At 44.0% G+C, this 15,741-nt stretch overlaps 1 protein-coding gene across 3 annotated transcripts in view; it reads right to left on the reverse strand.

The window, feature by feature from the left end:
- The window catches only part of CAPS2 (calcyphosine 2), a 78,624-nt gene that overhangs the window by 26,716 nt on the left and 36,167 nt on the right, over window positions 1-15,741 (reverse strand). For all 3 annotated transcript variants that reach the window (XM_066591658.1, XM_066591656.1, XM_066591655.1), the window contains 2 exons: window positions 10,803-10,896; window positions 7,014-7,132 (listed from right to left, as the gene is read on the reverse strand). In XM_066591658.1, coding sequence (XP_066447755.1) covers window positions 7,014-7,132; window positions 10,803-10,896 — 213 coding nt within the window. The remainder of the gene's footprint in view (window positions 1-7,013; window positions 7,133-10,802; window positions 10,897-15,741) is intronic.

Raw genomic sequence — 15,741 nt, forward strand, 5'->3', positions numbered from 1 at the left:
CGGAGGCTAGGAGCATGACAAGGAGCGTCTACTGCAGCTAAGGCTGTCAGCCCCTAGCTTCTGGTGGTGACAAGGTACAATAGTACAGCTCCTTCCACCATACTTCACAGTTGGAATGAGGTTTTGGTGTGCAGTATTTTTTTCTTTCCAAAAGTTAGAGCTGTGCATTTCTACTAAAAGGTTCAACTTTTTTCTCATTTTTCCATAGAACATTTTACATCTGCAGGCCATCAGAAGCCTGTGCATGTGAGGTAGAAGAAAGCAGAAGCACAATCATGTGCACTGCAGTACAATCAGTACAAGGAGTGTGCTCTGCATATAGAACAACTGAGGGACTGGCAGTCTGCAGCACATACTTATCACTCGCTCTATGCCTATCCACAGCAAGAAGATTTGCAGTGAGTTGGAGTGGCACCACTAAGGACTTGACAGAGTAGGAAAAAAACTGTTGGTATTAGAAAGACAAATATTGACAAGCTTAGAACTGTAAATCCATTTTGATCTTTATAGTTAGGTTTGTGGCCAAACCCCATTAAGTTCTGTAGCTAATAAATATTATTAGTAACATTAGAAGTTTGTGTACATGTTTTAGTAATGTCACAATATTAGTTATGATTTTTGCAAAGTACAGAAGAAAAAAATGCAATACAAATAAACTCTAAACTGCTAAACACTGCAGCAAAAAAATGACTAATATTGAATAATATTATGAACAGCATTGCGCTTGACTACTTTCTAGCATTATTGGAGGCAGCTTACGGATGAGTCACAGAGGTGGATTGGACGACCATTGCAGCTCATTACACACAGCGCCAGCCACTACTGCACTCTATTTAGCAAAGGCTTTAAAGATTTGATAAACTATTCTCAGGACAGGCCATCAATATCGGATTGGTGAAGAGGCCACCAAACATTGAAGAGGCTGCGGCACTTGCAGGAGCTCTGGGGCCCCTTAAGTCAGCTAATTGGTGGGGATCCCAAGTGACCAAAACCCACCAATTAGATACTGATGGCCTATCATTTGTGGAAGGCTGGAATATCCGTTAGTGACCAGCCTATTTTTCACCTTAATGACCAGTCAAAACATTTTTTTTTCACCATTGTATTCCAAGAACCATAAAATTTATTTATTCATATTGTATATATTCCAACATATATGTATACATAGACATATATACTAATACACATATGCAGCTATATGAGGCAGGGTCTACTTGGCTGGCTTTATGGCAGACCTGGAGGCCTCCATTAGTCACCTTCCCCTGTCATCTACTTATCGGCAAGTGGTGACAGCATGGTGCAGGCACCCTATCTCTGCAGCACAGTTGACCATTCAAACCGAATGGCAGCGACTGCCCTACCTGAATAGCATAGCGTGCCTATTCAATTAACATAGTGTGCCCACCATCCTGGTTGGCGCTACTACATTGGTACAACATAGGGCCACTTTTTTATTTTTTTACAGTGCCCTTTTAAGTACCCAAGCCGTCACTCATGCATGAGGTCATGTGCCTCTCCACTAGCGAGTGGCCATGTTATGTAGGGGAGTGTCATGCTGGTTTCGACTTAGACTATATCACGGAGTAGAGGGCACTATTATCACGTGGAGGATGGCACTATGCAAGGTAGAGATATAAATAAAATGATGTATCCTGCTGCAACGTAAAAAGTAGTAAAAACTGGCCAACCCCTTAAAGCTGAAGAATCATTTGTGAAATGGGAGTAATATTTAGAAAAGTAACTGATATTACACCTACAAGCATAAATATTTTATACAGTACATTTCATGAACACAGCACTTCTTCCTAACCAGTCCTTTTGGTCATTACCTTTTAGGGTTCTGTATTTTGAAGTTACTATTTCCTTTGAATATTTTACGTGACTTTTTATTTTACCTCGCTTCTACAAGTCAGAACTTTTTATGGTACTCAGATTAAATAAACTAAAATCAAAAAAGTTGATTTCGTAGTGTGGATAATCAACACAAAAAATATACGATCTCTGCTGTACTTTAATGCAGCTGATTACAACCCAAAATATTATCATCCAACTTTATATGAACATCACTACTGGATAAGACTTCTTCACCAACTGATCAAATGTACAGTAGATATAACCTCTAAGAAAATAATGCAGCCATGTTAATGGCTCAGCAGTTGCTTTAGACAGGATGGCAGGACTAAATAGCCATATTCAGCCCTGAAATCCTCTTTTCACTAGGATCCCAATAGTAATGGCCCACTCAATTTGGAAGTTTGGAGCAAGCAGAGGAGCCCCAAGGGAACAAAGAGGAAGGGAGTAGTAATTTTTTTTTGCTTTTACAGCTCCACCAATGAATAGTAAATCCCAAGGGGGTACCATAATGATTGCCTGTCTAAGTGCTAGGACTGACAAAGCTAATTAGATGATGAATTATTAACAGCACCTTACTGACAGTATATCAACATAAGAAATAATGTTCTACCTGTTAACTTTCACGGACTGCATGAAGTAGTAAGACTTTTACAGAATATTTTTATTTGACTTTTTGTGTTTTTTTTCATATATTTAGAGGTCCAGAAGACACTGATTTGTATCTTTCCTGCCTTTTCCAGTTATAAAAATCTAATGCCAAACAGGTGATGCAAAAAGTTCCAATAGCTTCAGGATGCTTTATTTTCATTGGATCTTAATTAAACATAATTACATAACAGACATACAATGTATGCATAATTACATAACATGCAATGTGGAAGACAGTTCGGATCTACCTCAGTGAACTATGCTAGAAAATCCAGTTAAGAAGCATGAGCATTTCACTAGCATTATTGAAGTGCATGCACTGACTGGCTGTCTAGTATCGCCGCTCTACAGTATAGTGCAGTAGTACATGTTCTGTACTGCCCTTTACCTGTGCCAGGATGAGCTGTGCCTCTGGATGCCAGGTGAGGGCAGCTCCATCGTATTTTCCTGGTACACAGTTTGTGTTGTACAGGACCCTGAATAAGGTCTTGTTCTCTACGTAGAAAGCGATTTACATCTTCTAGCGGCTCTTTCTGAGTTCCATACTTCAGAAAAAGGACTTTCTTTATTTCTCTTACTTATCTGTCTAGGGTTCTTTAATCTTCCTTCTATATTACTTTTGGCTGACATTTTGGAGGCGTTGGAACTACTGTAATTACTAGATTTTCATACAGTTATGTTTTCAACATACAATGTTCATCCAGGAACCAGTTAATATTGCATGTTGAGAGATCACTTTATTAAGATGGCAGAATGTCACATAGAGTGTACTTTTTCCCCCGAGAAACAGAAACAGAAGATTGATGGCAGTAAAAGACCTCATGGTCCAACTAGTCTGCCCCTATATTATATCATTTTTATCTAAGGCCCCTTTCACGCTTGTGCTTGTATTTCCATTGTTCCAGCATATGTCAGACATGAACAGTGCTGGACAGATCTCTGTGACTATAATGGGGTCCGCCCAGCATTTTCCCAGGGAATACTGAGGCCTCATGTCCACGGAATAATTAGCATTTAAAATCCGCAGTGATTTTCCCGCACGCGGATGTCATTTATCCCAGGTTAAATACCTGCGGATGTCATTTATCCCGTCAGGCGCGGATCCGCGTGCGGGAAAAACACCGCGACATGCTCCATTTTCATGCGGGTCTCCCGCGGGGACGGTTCCCGCAGGCTTCTATTGCAGCCTATGGAAGCCGTCCGGATCCACGGAACACCCGTACCAGAATTAAACTCACCTGTCTTGGACGCTGCAGGTCTTTACTCTGTCGCGACCGGATCTTCTTTCTTCGGCCCGGCGGATGTGCCCGGCACGCTGCCGGCGTGCCGAGCACATCCGCCGGGCCGAAGAAAGAAGATCCGGTCGAGACGGAGGGGAGACCTGCAGCGTCCAGGACAGGCGAGTTTATTCTTATTTTCAGGCCTCATGTCCCCGGGAAAGGAGGGACCCGCTGCGGATTCTGCATGGAGAATCCGCTTGGGCTTGATTTCCCCCGTGGACATGAGGCCTGAGGAGTATGCTACACTATTTTGACTGGCATTTTATACCAGATCTGTGACACAGGTTCCTCCAGCGCAGATGTGAATGCATGCTTATTGTGGTTTTGTCACAGTAATTCTATCACGGGGAAAGTCCACCAATTAAACAGGTGTTCTAAATCAGGGGTCCCCAACTCCAGTCCTTAGGGACCACCAACAGGTCCTGTTTTCAGGCTATCCTCTAGTAAGAACACCTGTGGCAATGTCTGAGGCACTGACCATAATGACATCACCTGTGCAACACTGAGGAAATCCTGAAAACATGGCCTGTTGGGGCTCCATGAAGACTGGAGTTGGGGAACACTGTTCTAAATGATTGTACCCCTCGCCAAGCATGCAATGTGACTGTAGAGTGCTGAGCGGTTATCATGGCAGCCCAGGGGCTAACAACGGCCTACAGGCCATGTGCAGAAGTCTATTATCAGGCCTCATTAGGCAGGGCTTAAAGGGGTTGTTCTACAAAAGCAAGTTATTTCCTAGTCACAGGATAGGGAATAAATTGCTAATCTATAGATCTATGTCAGACCGTTGGGACCTTCAATGATCCTGAGAATAAGGGTCTGGTGCATTCAGCAATGATTGGAGTTGCGGTTACACATGGTGTGTTATTGCTCCAATTGTTTCAACTGGACTGATGGAGATAGCCAGTCACTTGAACTTATCCAGAACAGATTTCCTGTGACCGATTTTCAGTTCTGCCACAGACTCCGCAATACAAGCACACCCATATGCAGAAGGCCTTAGGCAAGTAATTTCACCTCCCCTCATGGATTGGATCCATGACAAGAGGTGAAATTTTGACTTCTTTTTACTTCTACGTGATTGCAGTTATCCATTGGATAGCGGTAATCACGTGACTGGGGACCGTGTACCGCGGCACCCCGTGAAATCTCCATGCTCTCGGCTAGGTTTGGTATTCAGAAGCAGGGGAATTATAAATTACCAGAGCAATATGCAGCTTTTTGCGACGGGCGCATGCGTAGAAGCCGTGGTAAGGTGCGCGGATTAATCCAGGGGCCTTAGGCACGTAATTTATGATATGATCCGTGAGGGAAGATGAAACTTTAGCTTCTTAAACTTTTTTTTTTCAGTTTACATGATCACTGTTATCCATTGGATAACAGTGATCAAGTGACCAGAAACCGCATACAGCAGTTCCCGGTGACATCTCTCTACTCCCGGCTACATATGTTAGCTGGGAGCAGAGGGACTTTAAACTTCCCGGGGCGCAAGCCCTTCGGGGCAATTCCGTCGGCCACGTATTTGCAGAAGGTGACGTGAGGTCCTAAAAGGATCATATCGCCCTGGGACACGGCGATCATGGGCCAGGGGACCAGTCACCGCAGTCCCCGGTGATATCTCCTGGAAATTTTAAATCCCCGGCGACCCAAGCTTCTGCGCATGCACCACCAACTTTTCCTTGGCGCGCATGCGCAGAAAACGGTGGAAGGTCCGTTGTGGAGCAAGGCATCGCGGAGGACCTTGGTGAGAAGTTTCATCCCCCCCTCATGGATGCTAATCTTTTTTTCACTTTTTACTTACTTTAATGTGATTGGAGCTCTCCATTGGACTGCGCCGATCACATTGCCAAGGGGGGCTCCCTGCAGCCCAGGATGACAGCTCCAGGTTGTCGGCTACCTCCAGTAACCAACAGCATGGAGCTGTCACGTTCAGAGCCTGCATGGCTTTTATCTTCCGGAGATGCATGTTTTTACATGAGGATTAAAGCCCACTTAGGCAGGACGTAAAAAGGCAAAGGCACTAAGGGGTTAAACATGCTGTCTAAACTGCAGGCAACATGTTATAGAGCAATATGAGCAGAGGACTGATATATAGTTTTGTGGGGGCAAGATACAGTAACTTATTCATTCATATCACTGCTCATTTTAAGTTGAACAGTGCAATGGGTGGTCCTATCAGTGATTGACAACAATCTGTGCATGACTGTACATACAGAGGAAGCTGTAAGTAGGTGATAGGACCGCCCATTAGACTGTTCAACTCAGAAGACCACCCACCTAGAAGACCCTTTTTTAGTGCAATGCTGGGGGCTGTCCTAAAAAGCTGTCACTGTATAATATTAATAATTGACTTATTTAAGATAACATGACAGAGTTACTTAATAAACCTAAAGTTTACATAGCAAATGTTAGGGGTTTTCTTACTATTTCGTCTTCCTTCATAAGCCTAACATGAACCAGGACACAAAGCTTCATTAAACTCTAATCTTAACTAAATAACTTTTTTTATAGTTCAATATGAAAAGATCACATGTGTGTCAGACATACACATATAAAGAGAATGTGAAAGAACATATATTAGGGACACTGCATTACGCTATTTTACCCTTAGGACCTGGGTCAGAAACACTATATTTTCTCCTTAGGGAGAGTATCTAGACGGTGAGTGAGTGAGGAGACTTATAAGGCCATTCAAGCTCTTCTGGGTAACAGGCAAATAAGGGAGATGGAACAATACCTCCAGAGTGCCACCTATTGGAAGGCAGCATTCCTTCAAGTCAATGTCAGACTCTTTATACAAGCCTTGTAACAATGACCGTGAATTGAAAGCAAAGTCACACTCCATGCACAGACAGATGTTTCGGGGTGCTTGCTCCTCATGAGTGTGGAATGCTGCCTTCCAATAGGTGGCACTGTGGAGGTAATGTTCCATCTCCCTTATTTACCCCTAGGACAGTCACAATTCAGCATGCAATTGACTTATAGGGTATTGAACTGTCCCACAGACAGGAGTGACCAACCTATTAGTTCACATTAGTTGCTTTAGGAAATTAAAGGCATGCTTGCAGACTCAAATAAGCTGTACAATACTGTTGAATGACTGTATATTAGCAGCCACCATGGTTCACTTTGTAAAGTACTGTATACGGTAATAGAAAAACGAGGGAGAAAAGCAAATGCTCAAAAGACAAGACAAGCACTAAAATATATGGTGAATGCAGAATTCTGTACCTTAAGGAATTCAAAGCTTCTTCATCAATGACTGTGATCCGAATGATAAGTATTGGGTTTTGCCTCAAGCTTTCTGAAAGACTTTGATGCTCCGCTGTCAAGAAAGTAAGATCTGCTCCCTGCAAAGATCACATTAAAGATTACAAGCAATAGCTATTCATTCCATCAGTAATCACACATTACTTGAGCTAAAGAAAAAGATGTACTGTAAAATGTTTCCATGACTTGAGCATTATCTGCGTAGCAAGATAGTGAGCATTATTTCTAAAACATAAATACCCATTCTCTGGATAGATCACTGAACGTATTTCACTAAACTATTTCTATGGGGGATACTAAATGTAATTCCTTTCTTCAGGGTGAGATAGAGCTGCAATCTTGTATTTGATTAGATGTGACTATCTCTTGTCCAACAATGTACTTACTTTCACATTATGATGGCAGCTTCCAAAAGAGGGCAAATTTAAATAAATAACCTTCATGCCCAGTCAATACCTAATACGGCTTCTGCATGGAAACCCATCAATCTTTCTCCATTTTTTTCCCGAATTCAAGTTCCCCAATTGTTTTCTCCTTAACCACCTCCTTTCTCTGTCCATTTCTCAGTAATAGCATGTGACAATATAATAGAACAAGTGTTTGAGATTATAAATAGGAAAATACAGCAGGAGACCGTCTGCATACACAACTCAGATTGAAAATTAGTGGAACGTTCAAAACCTATTTCAGATGAAAAACAAATAAACAAAAACATAAAAAATGGCCCAATAAGTAATTCTTGTTAAGACACGTTGTGGCAGCATTATTAATTCAAGGTCTAGTTCAGCAGTCCCGTGAGCTAGGTCTTACTTACTGAAAGGACATGCAGTCAAGAACATTTTCTTCAAGTCTAACAGGAAATATTTTTAGCTAAATGTGGTTGTGTTTGCTTATTAGTGTTTCTGTTGCTTCGTTTCACGCTAAGGCTACAGGGAGAGGTTCACAAAAAATGTAACAGAAAAAGGGAAAAAAAAGAGAAGCCTGATTTAGTGCTGTGTTCACTGAACAATGGCACTCCTGACCAACCAGAACATCACGTAAAGAAGCACCTGCTCCGACTCCTGTGTACTGGTTGGTGCTGGTAATTGCAAGTGCAGCTCACATTAAAAATCAAAGGGCGCTGTGCCTGCAGTTACTAGCGCTGGCCATTATACAGGGGTTGGTACCATCTGCTTCATATGCTGTTTTGTGGTGCTGACAGCAGGCGCATAAACAGCTTATCAGTTGGGGTACTGAGCAGCAGAGCCCAGCTTATCAATTAATAACCTATCACTAAATTTTGTTTCTTTTGAGCCATTCAGAGGTGGACTTCCTTGTAACATAGTATGTTAGGCTGAAAGAAGACAATGTCCATCTAGTTCAGTCTGTGTTCCCCACTCCTCTTGTTGATCCAGAGGAAGGCAAAAAACTCCAATGAGGCAGAAGCCAATTTAGCCAATTTGGGGGGAAAAAAATCCTTCACGACTCCATAATGGCAGTCAGAAAAATCCCTGAATCAACGTTTAAAAGTTCCCACCTGACTCCAAGACCCGGATCAACAACCCTGCTAGTTATTTAATGTCTATATACTGTAATATTATAGCGCTCTAAAAAGACATCTAGTCCCCTCTTAAACTCCTTTATGGATTTTACCATCACCACATCCTCAGGCAGAGAGTTCCACAGTCTCACTGCTCTTAGGCCTCATATCCACAAGAAAATTCGGGCCCGTGCGGATTCTCCATGCACAATCCCGCAGAGGGTCCCTCCTTTCCAGTGGACTTGAGGCCTGAAAATTGATTTCTCTTACCTGTCCGGACGCAGCGGATCTTCCCTCCGTCGCGGACGGATCTTCTTTCTGTGGCCTGGCGAATGTGCTCGGCACGCCAGGAGCGTGGTGTGCGCATGCGTTGTGCAATCTTTTTTTTTTTTAACTCCTGCTCTTCTGCACTCCTGCGCCGGAGAGCAGATATTCAGCTGCCGGTGTGCCGTGGACACAGACGGCTTCCATAGGCTTCTATGGAAGCCTGCGGGAGCCGTCCGCGCGGGAGAACCGCAGAAAATGGAGCATGCTGCGGGTGATTTCCGCACGTGCGATCCGCGTGGCAGGGGAAAAGGACATCCACAGGTATTTACTTACCTGCGGGTGTCCAATGCATCCCTATGGCCGCGGCAACCGCGTGCGGGACACCCACGCAGATTTTTTAATTATAATTGTCCAGTGGACATGAGGCCTTACAGTAAAGAACCCCCCCTTCTGTGTTCATGATGAAACCTGCTTTCTTCTAGATGTAGAGGATGCCCCCTTGTTACCATCGCATTCCTGGGTATAAACAGATCATGGGAGAGATCCTTGTATTGTCCCCTAATGTATTTATACATAGTTATTTGGTCGCCCCTTAACAATCTTTTTTTCCAGGGTGAATAATCCCAATATTGATAGCCTCTCTAGGTATTCCAGTCCTCTCATTCCGTTTATTAATTTAGTTGTCTTTCTTTGAACCCCCTCAAGGGGCTGCAACATCTTTCCTGAACACCGGTGACCAGAACTGTACACAGTATTCCGGTCAGCACAGCATGTAGTGTCTTAGGGCCCTTTTACACGGAAAAATACTTGGATTGTGTGAATTTGATTGAATTGTTCAATATAAACATGGTCACAGATTAAACGACGAGCAATAAATCATTTGCTTATGGTTTGTCATTCATTTTAGGAAAGGCAAAAAAATCATTGTTCACTTGTCACGTGTAAACAGCGATCATTCAATCATTCAGATTCACTGCTTCACTGAATGTGAATGACTGCACAATCTAATGAACTTAGACAATTTATCTGCCTGTATAAACTGTATGTACGAGCGAACTCTGCCATAGTTTGCGCATCCAAACGATTTCTCGCTCCATGTAAAAAGACCCTTAAGGGGCCCCTTTACACGGGACGATCATCGCACCAAATTTGTTCGAATGAAGGAATTTGTGTGACAATCGTTAGATATAAATGCACAGGCATCATGCACTATTTGTTTACAGTTTGCTCACTTTCAACCCGCATGAAAATCATCGCTGGATTGCTGAGTGTAAACGCTCCCCGCTTCACAAAGAATGGAAGCGCTGAGCGAGAAGGCTTCACCGAGAAGCCAGTGGTGATCTGCCTGTCTAAACGCTCTGCACAAGCGCTAACAACCTAGCGGTGACGTTGGCTCACCAGTGTATACTAATGCAGTACGTATTAAGTATTCAGAAAAGCGGCGTGGCGATCTTGGTTTATCCAGGACCAGAGGGTTGCTTTCAGCAATGGAAAGACATGATAAAAATAATGCTGTCATAATCTACATACCGGTATTTCATCACTTTCTACGATAATGCACCCCTTATAAAAATGTTATCAAAATGTCTACACAAAATGACTATTTTGTACAGTAGCTGGAAAACACGAAGATTTATCTAATCTATTCACTGTGTGTAAAGCCATCATGACCCATAATTAATGTGTCTTCTCCCTGACACACACAATTATTTATGTTTCATATACTGAACAGAGGGCAAAGAAGTAATGACAGTACTAAAAGAGAGTTCATAGCATCAGGATAAATGAGTACAATTACTGTCCTCATAAAACATCTAGCAATCCTGTGTGTCTAATCCAATGAAATACCATTCTTCCCAGTGACATTCCCCAAGCACATGATCCTAAGCTGACAGGCGCAGGCGCTCTATATTGACAGGACGCAACAATAAACTGTTATAAAAAGTTATAAAAAGGAAGCTTACAGGATAGAAGTCTTCAATTTCGTATGGCTTTCCTCTTCTTCGTCCACATTTATGAAGGTATATTCCTTTTTGGATGAATGGCAATGCATTTGTCCTTTAAATAAAATACAACAAAATCGATTAAGCCATTACAATATAAATCAGAACCATGAAAATACAGTAAAACCTCTACTAACGTTGGTAATCTGTCCAAAAGCAAAATCGGTGCTACTCGAGGTAATTATTTCTATAGGAATCAATGTAAATCCAATTAATTTGTTCTAGACATTCCAAAAAACACACCAAACCACATTTAATGGAGAATAAATGTGGTCTTTAATACTAAAAACAATAATAAATGAATATAAAAGACTACTGAAAAGAATAAATGAACATTTAACATGTTTTTGAACATGTTACTGTGTATTATCTGTGGACTTACATAGTACTGCAGGTGACATCATTATCTGTCCTCAGCATTATCACTGTGTTCTCTGAGCTGTTACATAGGACTGCAGGTGACATCATTATCTGCCCTCAGCATTATCACTGTGTTCTCTGTGATGTTACATAGGACTGCAGGGGACACCTGCTGTACTACAGTACATCATCTGTCCTCAGCGTTATCATTGTGTTCTCTGAGCTGTTACATAGGACTGCAGGTGACATTATTATCTGTCCTCGGCATTACCACTGTGTTATCTGTGCTATTACATAGGACTGCAGGGGAAATCTGCTGTACTACAGTACATCATCTGTCCTCAGCGTTATCACTGTGTTCTCTGTGCTGTTACATAGGACTGTAGGTGACATCATTATCTGTATTCAGTGTTATCACAGTGTTCTCTGTGCTGTTAGATTTAAGTGCAATTGTACAGTACTGTACTGTACTAGTGTATTACTCATAGCTGATGATGAAGAAGGGTGGGTTGCTTTTGCAGCAGGAGTAGAAGGAGATACCAAGCAGGAGATCACGTGGGTTCAGCAGCAAGGTCACGTGGGTCGGCACACGCTAGTCTTATTAGAGGCAACAAATGTTACTAGAGAAAAAATTTTGACTAAAAAACCTGGCCTTACTCGAAATCGGCCTTAGTAGATGTTAATGCTAGTAGACATTTACTGTATAGTGAATTGAAACTTTTTTGAATACACCATTACAAATGTTCTAAAACCACTCTGTAAAAGTAAGCTTTATAAAGAGCTCCCGTGCACTTCCAGGTACAAAATAGGAACAGGATGTTTTATACCATGTGCTATCCATCAATGAACCCACTTGGATCCTATAATATTTCTCGTCCGTATCATTGGGGGCCACAGCCTAGACCATGGGATATAGCCACTGCTCTAGGAGGCGACACTAAGCAAAAAGGTGTTAGCTCCTCCCCCCTGGCTATATCCCCCCTGCAGGCACTCAGCTAATTAGTCTTTAGCTTAGTGTCTGCTAGGAGGCAGACATGGCTATTCACGGGAATCCGGGGAGTCGGGGCTTTTCCCTGGCTCTACTGGCCTCCCGGGGGAAACGCAGGCAGGGGGTGTCTCCACCACTTCTGCGGCGTCTCACCCATAGAAGAAAAAGGGGCCAACCCTGCAATGCGCATTGGCGTTGGTTACCCGCCAGCCATAGGGCTCCCCCTCCCTGGAGTAGCGCACTGTCTTACCGGTGACGCATAGGAGGCAGCACTGCTGGAGACAAGTCGGCGTGCAGACAGGCTGTGGCTCCCGGACGACGGGTACCTCAAGAAGGACGTAATGGGACAGGAACGGACATCAGGATGGCAGCGGCAGCAGCAGCTCTCCCGGCAGCAGGGGTAGGAGCACGGCGTGCTAGCAGGACGCCGGGGCGCTGGCTGGGCAGGTCACTTCCGGGTGCGGCGCTCTGGGGGGCGGGGCGCCGATGCTGGGCCGGAAAACGTCACTTCCGGGTCGCGGGCGGACTTCCGGGGAAAGCCACGCCCCCTCCAACCGCGGCAGACTTAATAGAGGCGGCTAGGCAGAGGAATGGCCACTCTCAGCAGACACTCCGTTTGTCTGGCACCACTGAGCCCAGCACTGTGCGCAGCTAGCGCTCGCAGCACACAGCAGCATCCAGCACACTTTGGCTACAGAGTGAGCACCCGGACAGCAGCAGCACCTCCTGTAACGGGCAACAGCAGCTGTAGCAGCACCGCAGTAGTTCCTGCCACACACCTGCCGCGTTTCGTCACTTGGAATGTTCATGTAGTTGATAAAGTCCAAGTGACGAAACGCGGTACGCGTTGTACAGAATAAAACGTTTGTTATATCGATTGTGGATACCGGAGGATATTTTCCTTAAGGAGCGCGGTGCCCCCCCCTTTTTTCCTGTTTACATTTTACCCCAAACAAAAGGTAGACAAGCTTCTACACGGTGTTTGGTCTCTAATACAGAAGAGAACGCTAACCATCAGACACTGTATGAGTTTTCTGGGCCAGATGGTAGCAGCCTTCGAGGCGGTCCCCTTTGCCCAATTCCGGTCAAGGATGCTACAACATCTGATATTGTCCCGCTGGAACAGGTCCACACTGACTCTGGAACAACGAATTCGGATAACCCCTCAAGTCCAGGATGCGTTGAAGTGGTGGTTGAAACCCGGGAGGCTTCAGGCGGGACGGCCTCTGGGCCCAAAACAATGGGTAGTATTGACGACGGACGCCAGCCACTCAGGCTGGGGCGGAACACTGGGGGACCAGTCAGTTCAGGGAGTTTGGTCTCAGAAAGAAACAAGGTTGCACATCAACATCCTAGAATTACGGGCCATTTACCTGACTCTCCGGCATTTCAGGTCCAGTCTCAAAAAGAAGGGTGTGCGCATCCAGACGGACAACACCACAGCGGTGGCTTATGTCAACCATCAAGGGGCACACGGAGCGCGTTAGTAATGAACGAAGTAGCTTGCATACTGACGTGGGCAGAGAATCATCTGAGCTCAATATCAGCAGTCTACATTCCCGGAGTAGACAACTGGGTGGCAGATTACCTAAGTCGGGAAACAGTGGATCCCGGCGAATGGGGGTTGCACCCAGAAGTATTCCGGACAATATGTCGGAAATGGGGTACACCGGACGTGGACCTCATGGCGTCCAGACTGAATTACAAAATTCTTCCATTTGTGGCCCGAGCATGGGATCCGCAAGCGGCAGCAACGGACGCACTGACCATTCCGTGGGGAGGATACAAAACTCCTGTACGTATTTCCACCAATCCCCCTCATACCAAGAATCCTGTGGAAAATCAGACAGGAAGGGCGACCAGTGATATTAATAGCGCCAGATAGGCCAAGAAGAAGCTGGTACGCGACCATCATAGAAATGTTGACCGACACACCATGGCACCTACCGGATCGAAAAGACCTGCTATCCCAAGACCCTCAAATATAAGGACGGTGCACCTCGAACACCTCAAGTGAAAGGAGCAGAGGTGCACATGAGTGACTTCTTCTCCATTCACCTCTACAGGACCAAGGAATATTGATACCCTCAACAATCTCCCTCCTTCCCATGCAAGTGAATGGAGAGGTAGTCATGCATGTGCACTGCTGCTCAATTCACATGTAACATTCAGGATGAGCCATTCCCACAACTGCAGGGGTCCCAGTGGTGAAATCCCCAGTGATCAGATATTTATCACTGAACAAAGATAAATACTGTAGGCCACAGCCTCAAAACACAAGTGCCACTGAAAAAGCTGGCCCAAAAGTATTACTTTATTATTTATATCAGTTAGTGACTAATTAGTGACTAATTTATTACACACAGACCATAACTGACAGAAACACACATAAATTTACAGACCAATTAATATCGGTCTTGATATCCCCAACAGAATTAATAGCAATCCGTAAATGAGGTGAAAAGCTGATGATGCAACAAATCCAATTGTGTTGCAACTAAAACTGTTGATACTGACCCCTGATCGTCCCTTAAGACTCACCTAGGCCGAGACAAATTTAGCGCCCCAAAAAGGGCAGCCCCATACTGGAGCCTATTCCTAATGCAAACTGTTATACTCTAGGTACAGAGACAACACCACAAAAGGTTCAAAATAAAGTCACTTCTGTGTCCACCTTGGGTATAACAGAGGATACACAAAATTACTCCGTGTATACATACGTGAGAGCAAATCTATGCAAATATATAGACTTAGCCCTTTTGGATCCAAAAATCCATCAAGTGTAGCAAAAACAAATCCACAGTAATATGTAATATCAAACATGTTATCAAGCCAATCACAGTCACTCATCTAAGGCTGGGTTCAAACGGGGCGAAATTGTAGTGGAATTTCCATGCGGAAAGTCTGCACGGCAATTTCGCTTGTGGCTCCTAATTCCGGGATTAGCCAGCAAAGTGGATGAGATTTTGTAAAATTCTTGTCCACACGCAGAGGCCAAGCCGCACGAAAACTGACATGTGGCGCGGAATTCAATTCCGCAGCATGTCAATTATTTTCTTGTTTCCGCAGCGGCCTCTCTCCTCCTCTGTGGGGAGACAAAGGCGCAGCGAAGTGCCGATGGCGAAACCACTCCAAACCCAGCGGCTTAAGGCCACAGGTTTTGAAGCTGCGCTTTTCCAGCAGAATTCTCGCGTTTTTTCGGTGCGGCCATTCAGCAAGAATTCCGCTGGAATTGTATCCCGTGTGACCCCAGCCTAAAAAGTGCATATCCGTTAATTGATAAGATAATATCAAACCAGCTACCTGGTCTAATATCTTCATTAATCAATAAAGTGCATATACAGTAATAATAATAATGTGCATATTCACATGAAAAGTGAATAATTAATCTAACCTTGTAAGTGGGGGAAAAAATGTATATATTTAAGGCATACACCTAAGACCAAACAGAGTCAATGCTGGCTGCAACAGGTGTTCCCATAGACCCAAAAGGCAGTATAAGTATAGCAGCCAAACTTATAAGATATAGCCACAAATGTATACATATAATAC

Source organism: Eleutherodactylus coqui, chromosome 2 (assembly GCF_035609145.1).
Source record: "Eleutherodactylus coqui strain aEleCoq1 chromosome 2, aEleCoq1.hap1, whole genome shotgun sequence".
Taxonomy (NCBI): Eukaryota; Metazoa; Chordata; class Amphibia; order Anura; family Eleutherodactylidae; genus Eleutherodactylus; species Eleutherodactylus coqui.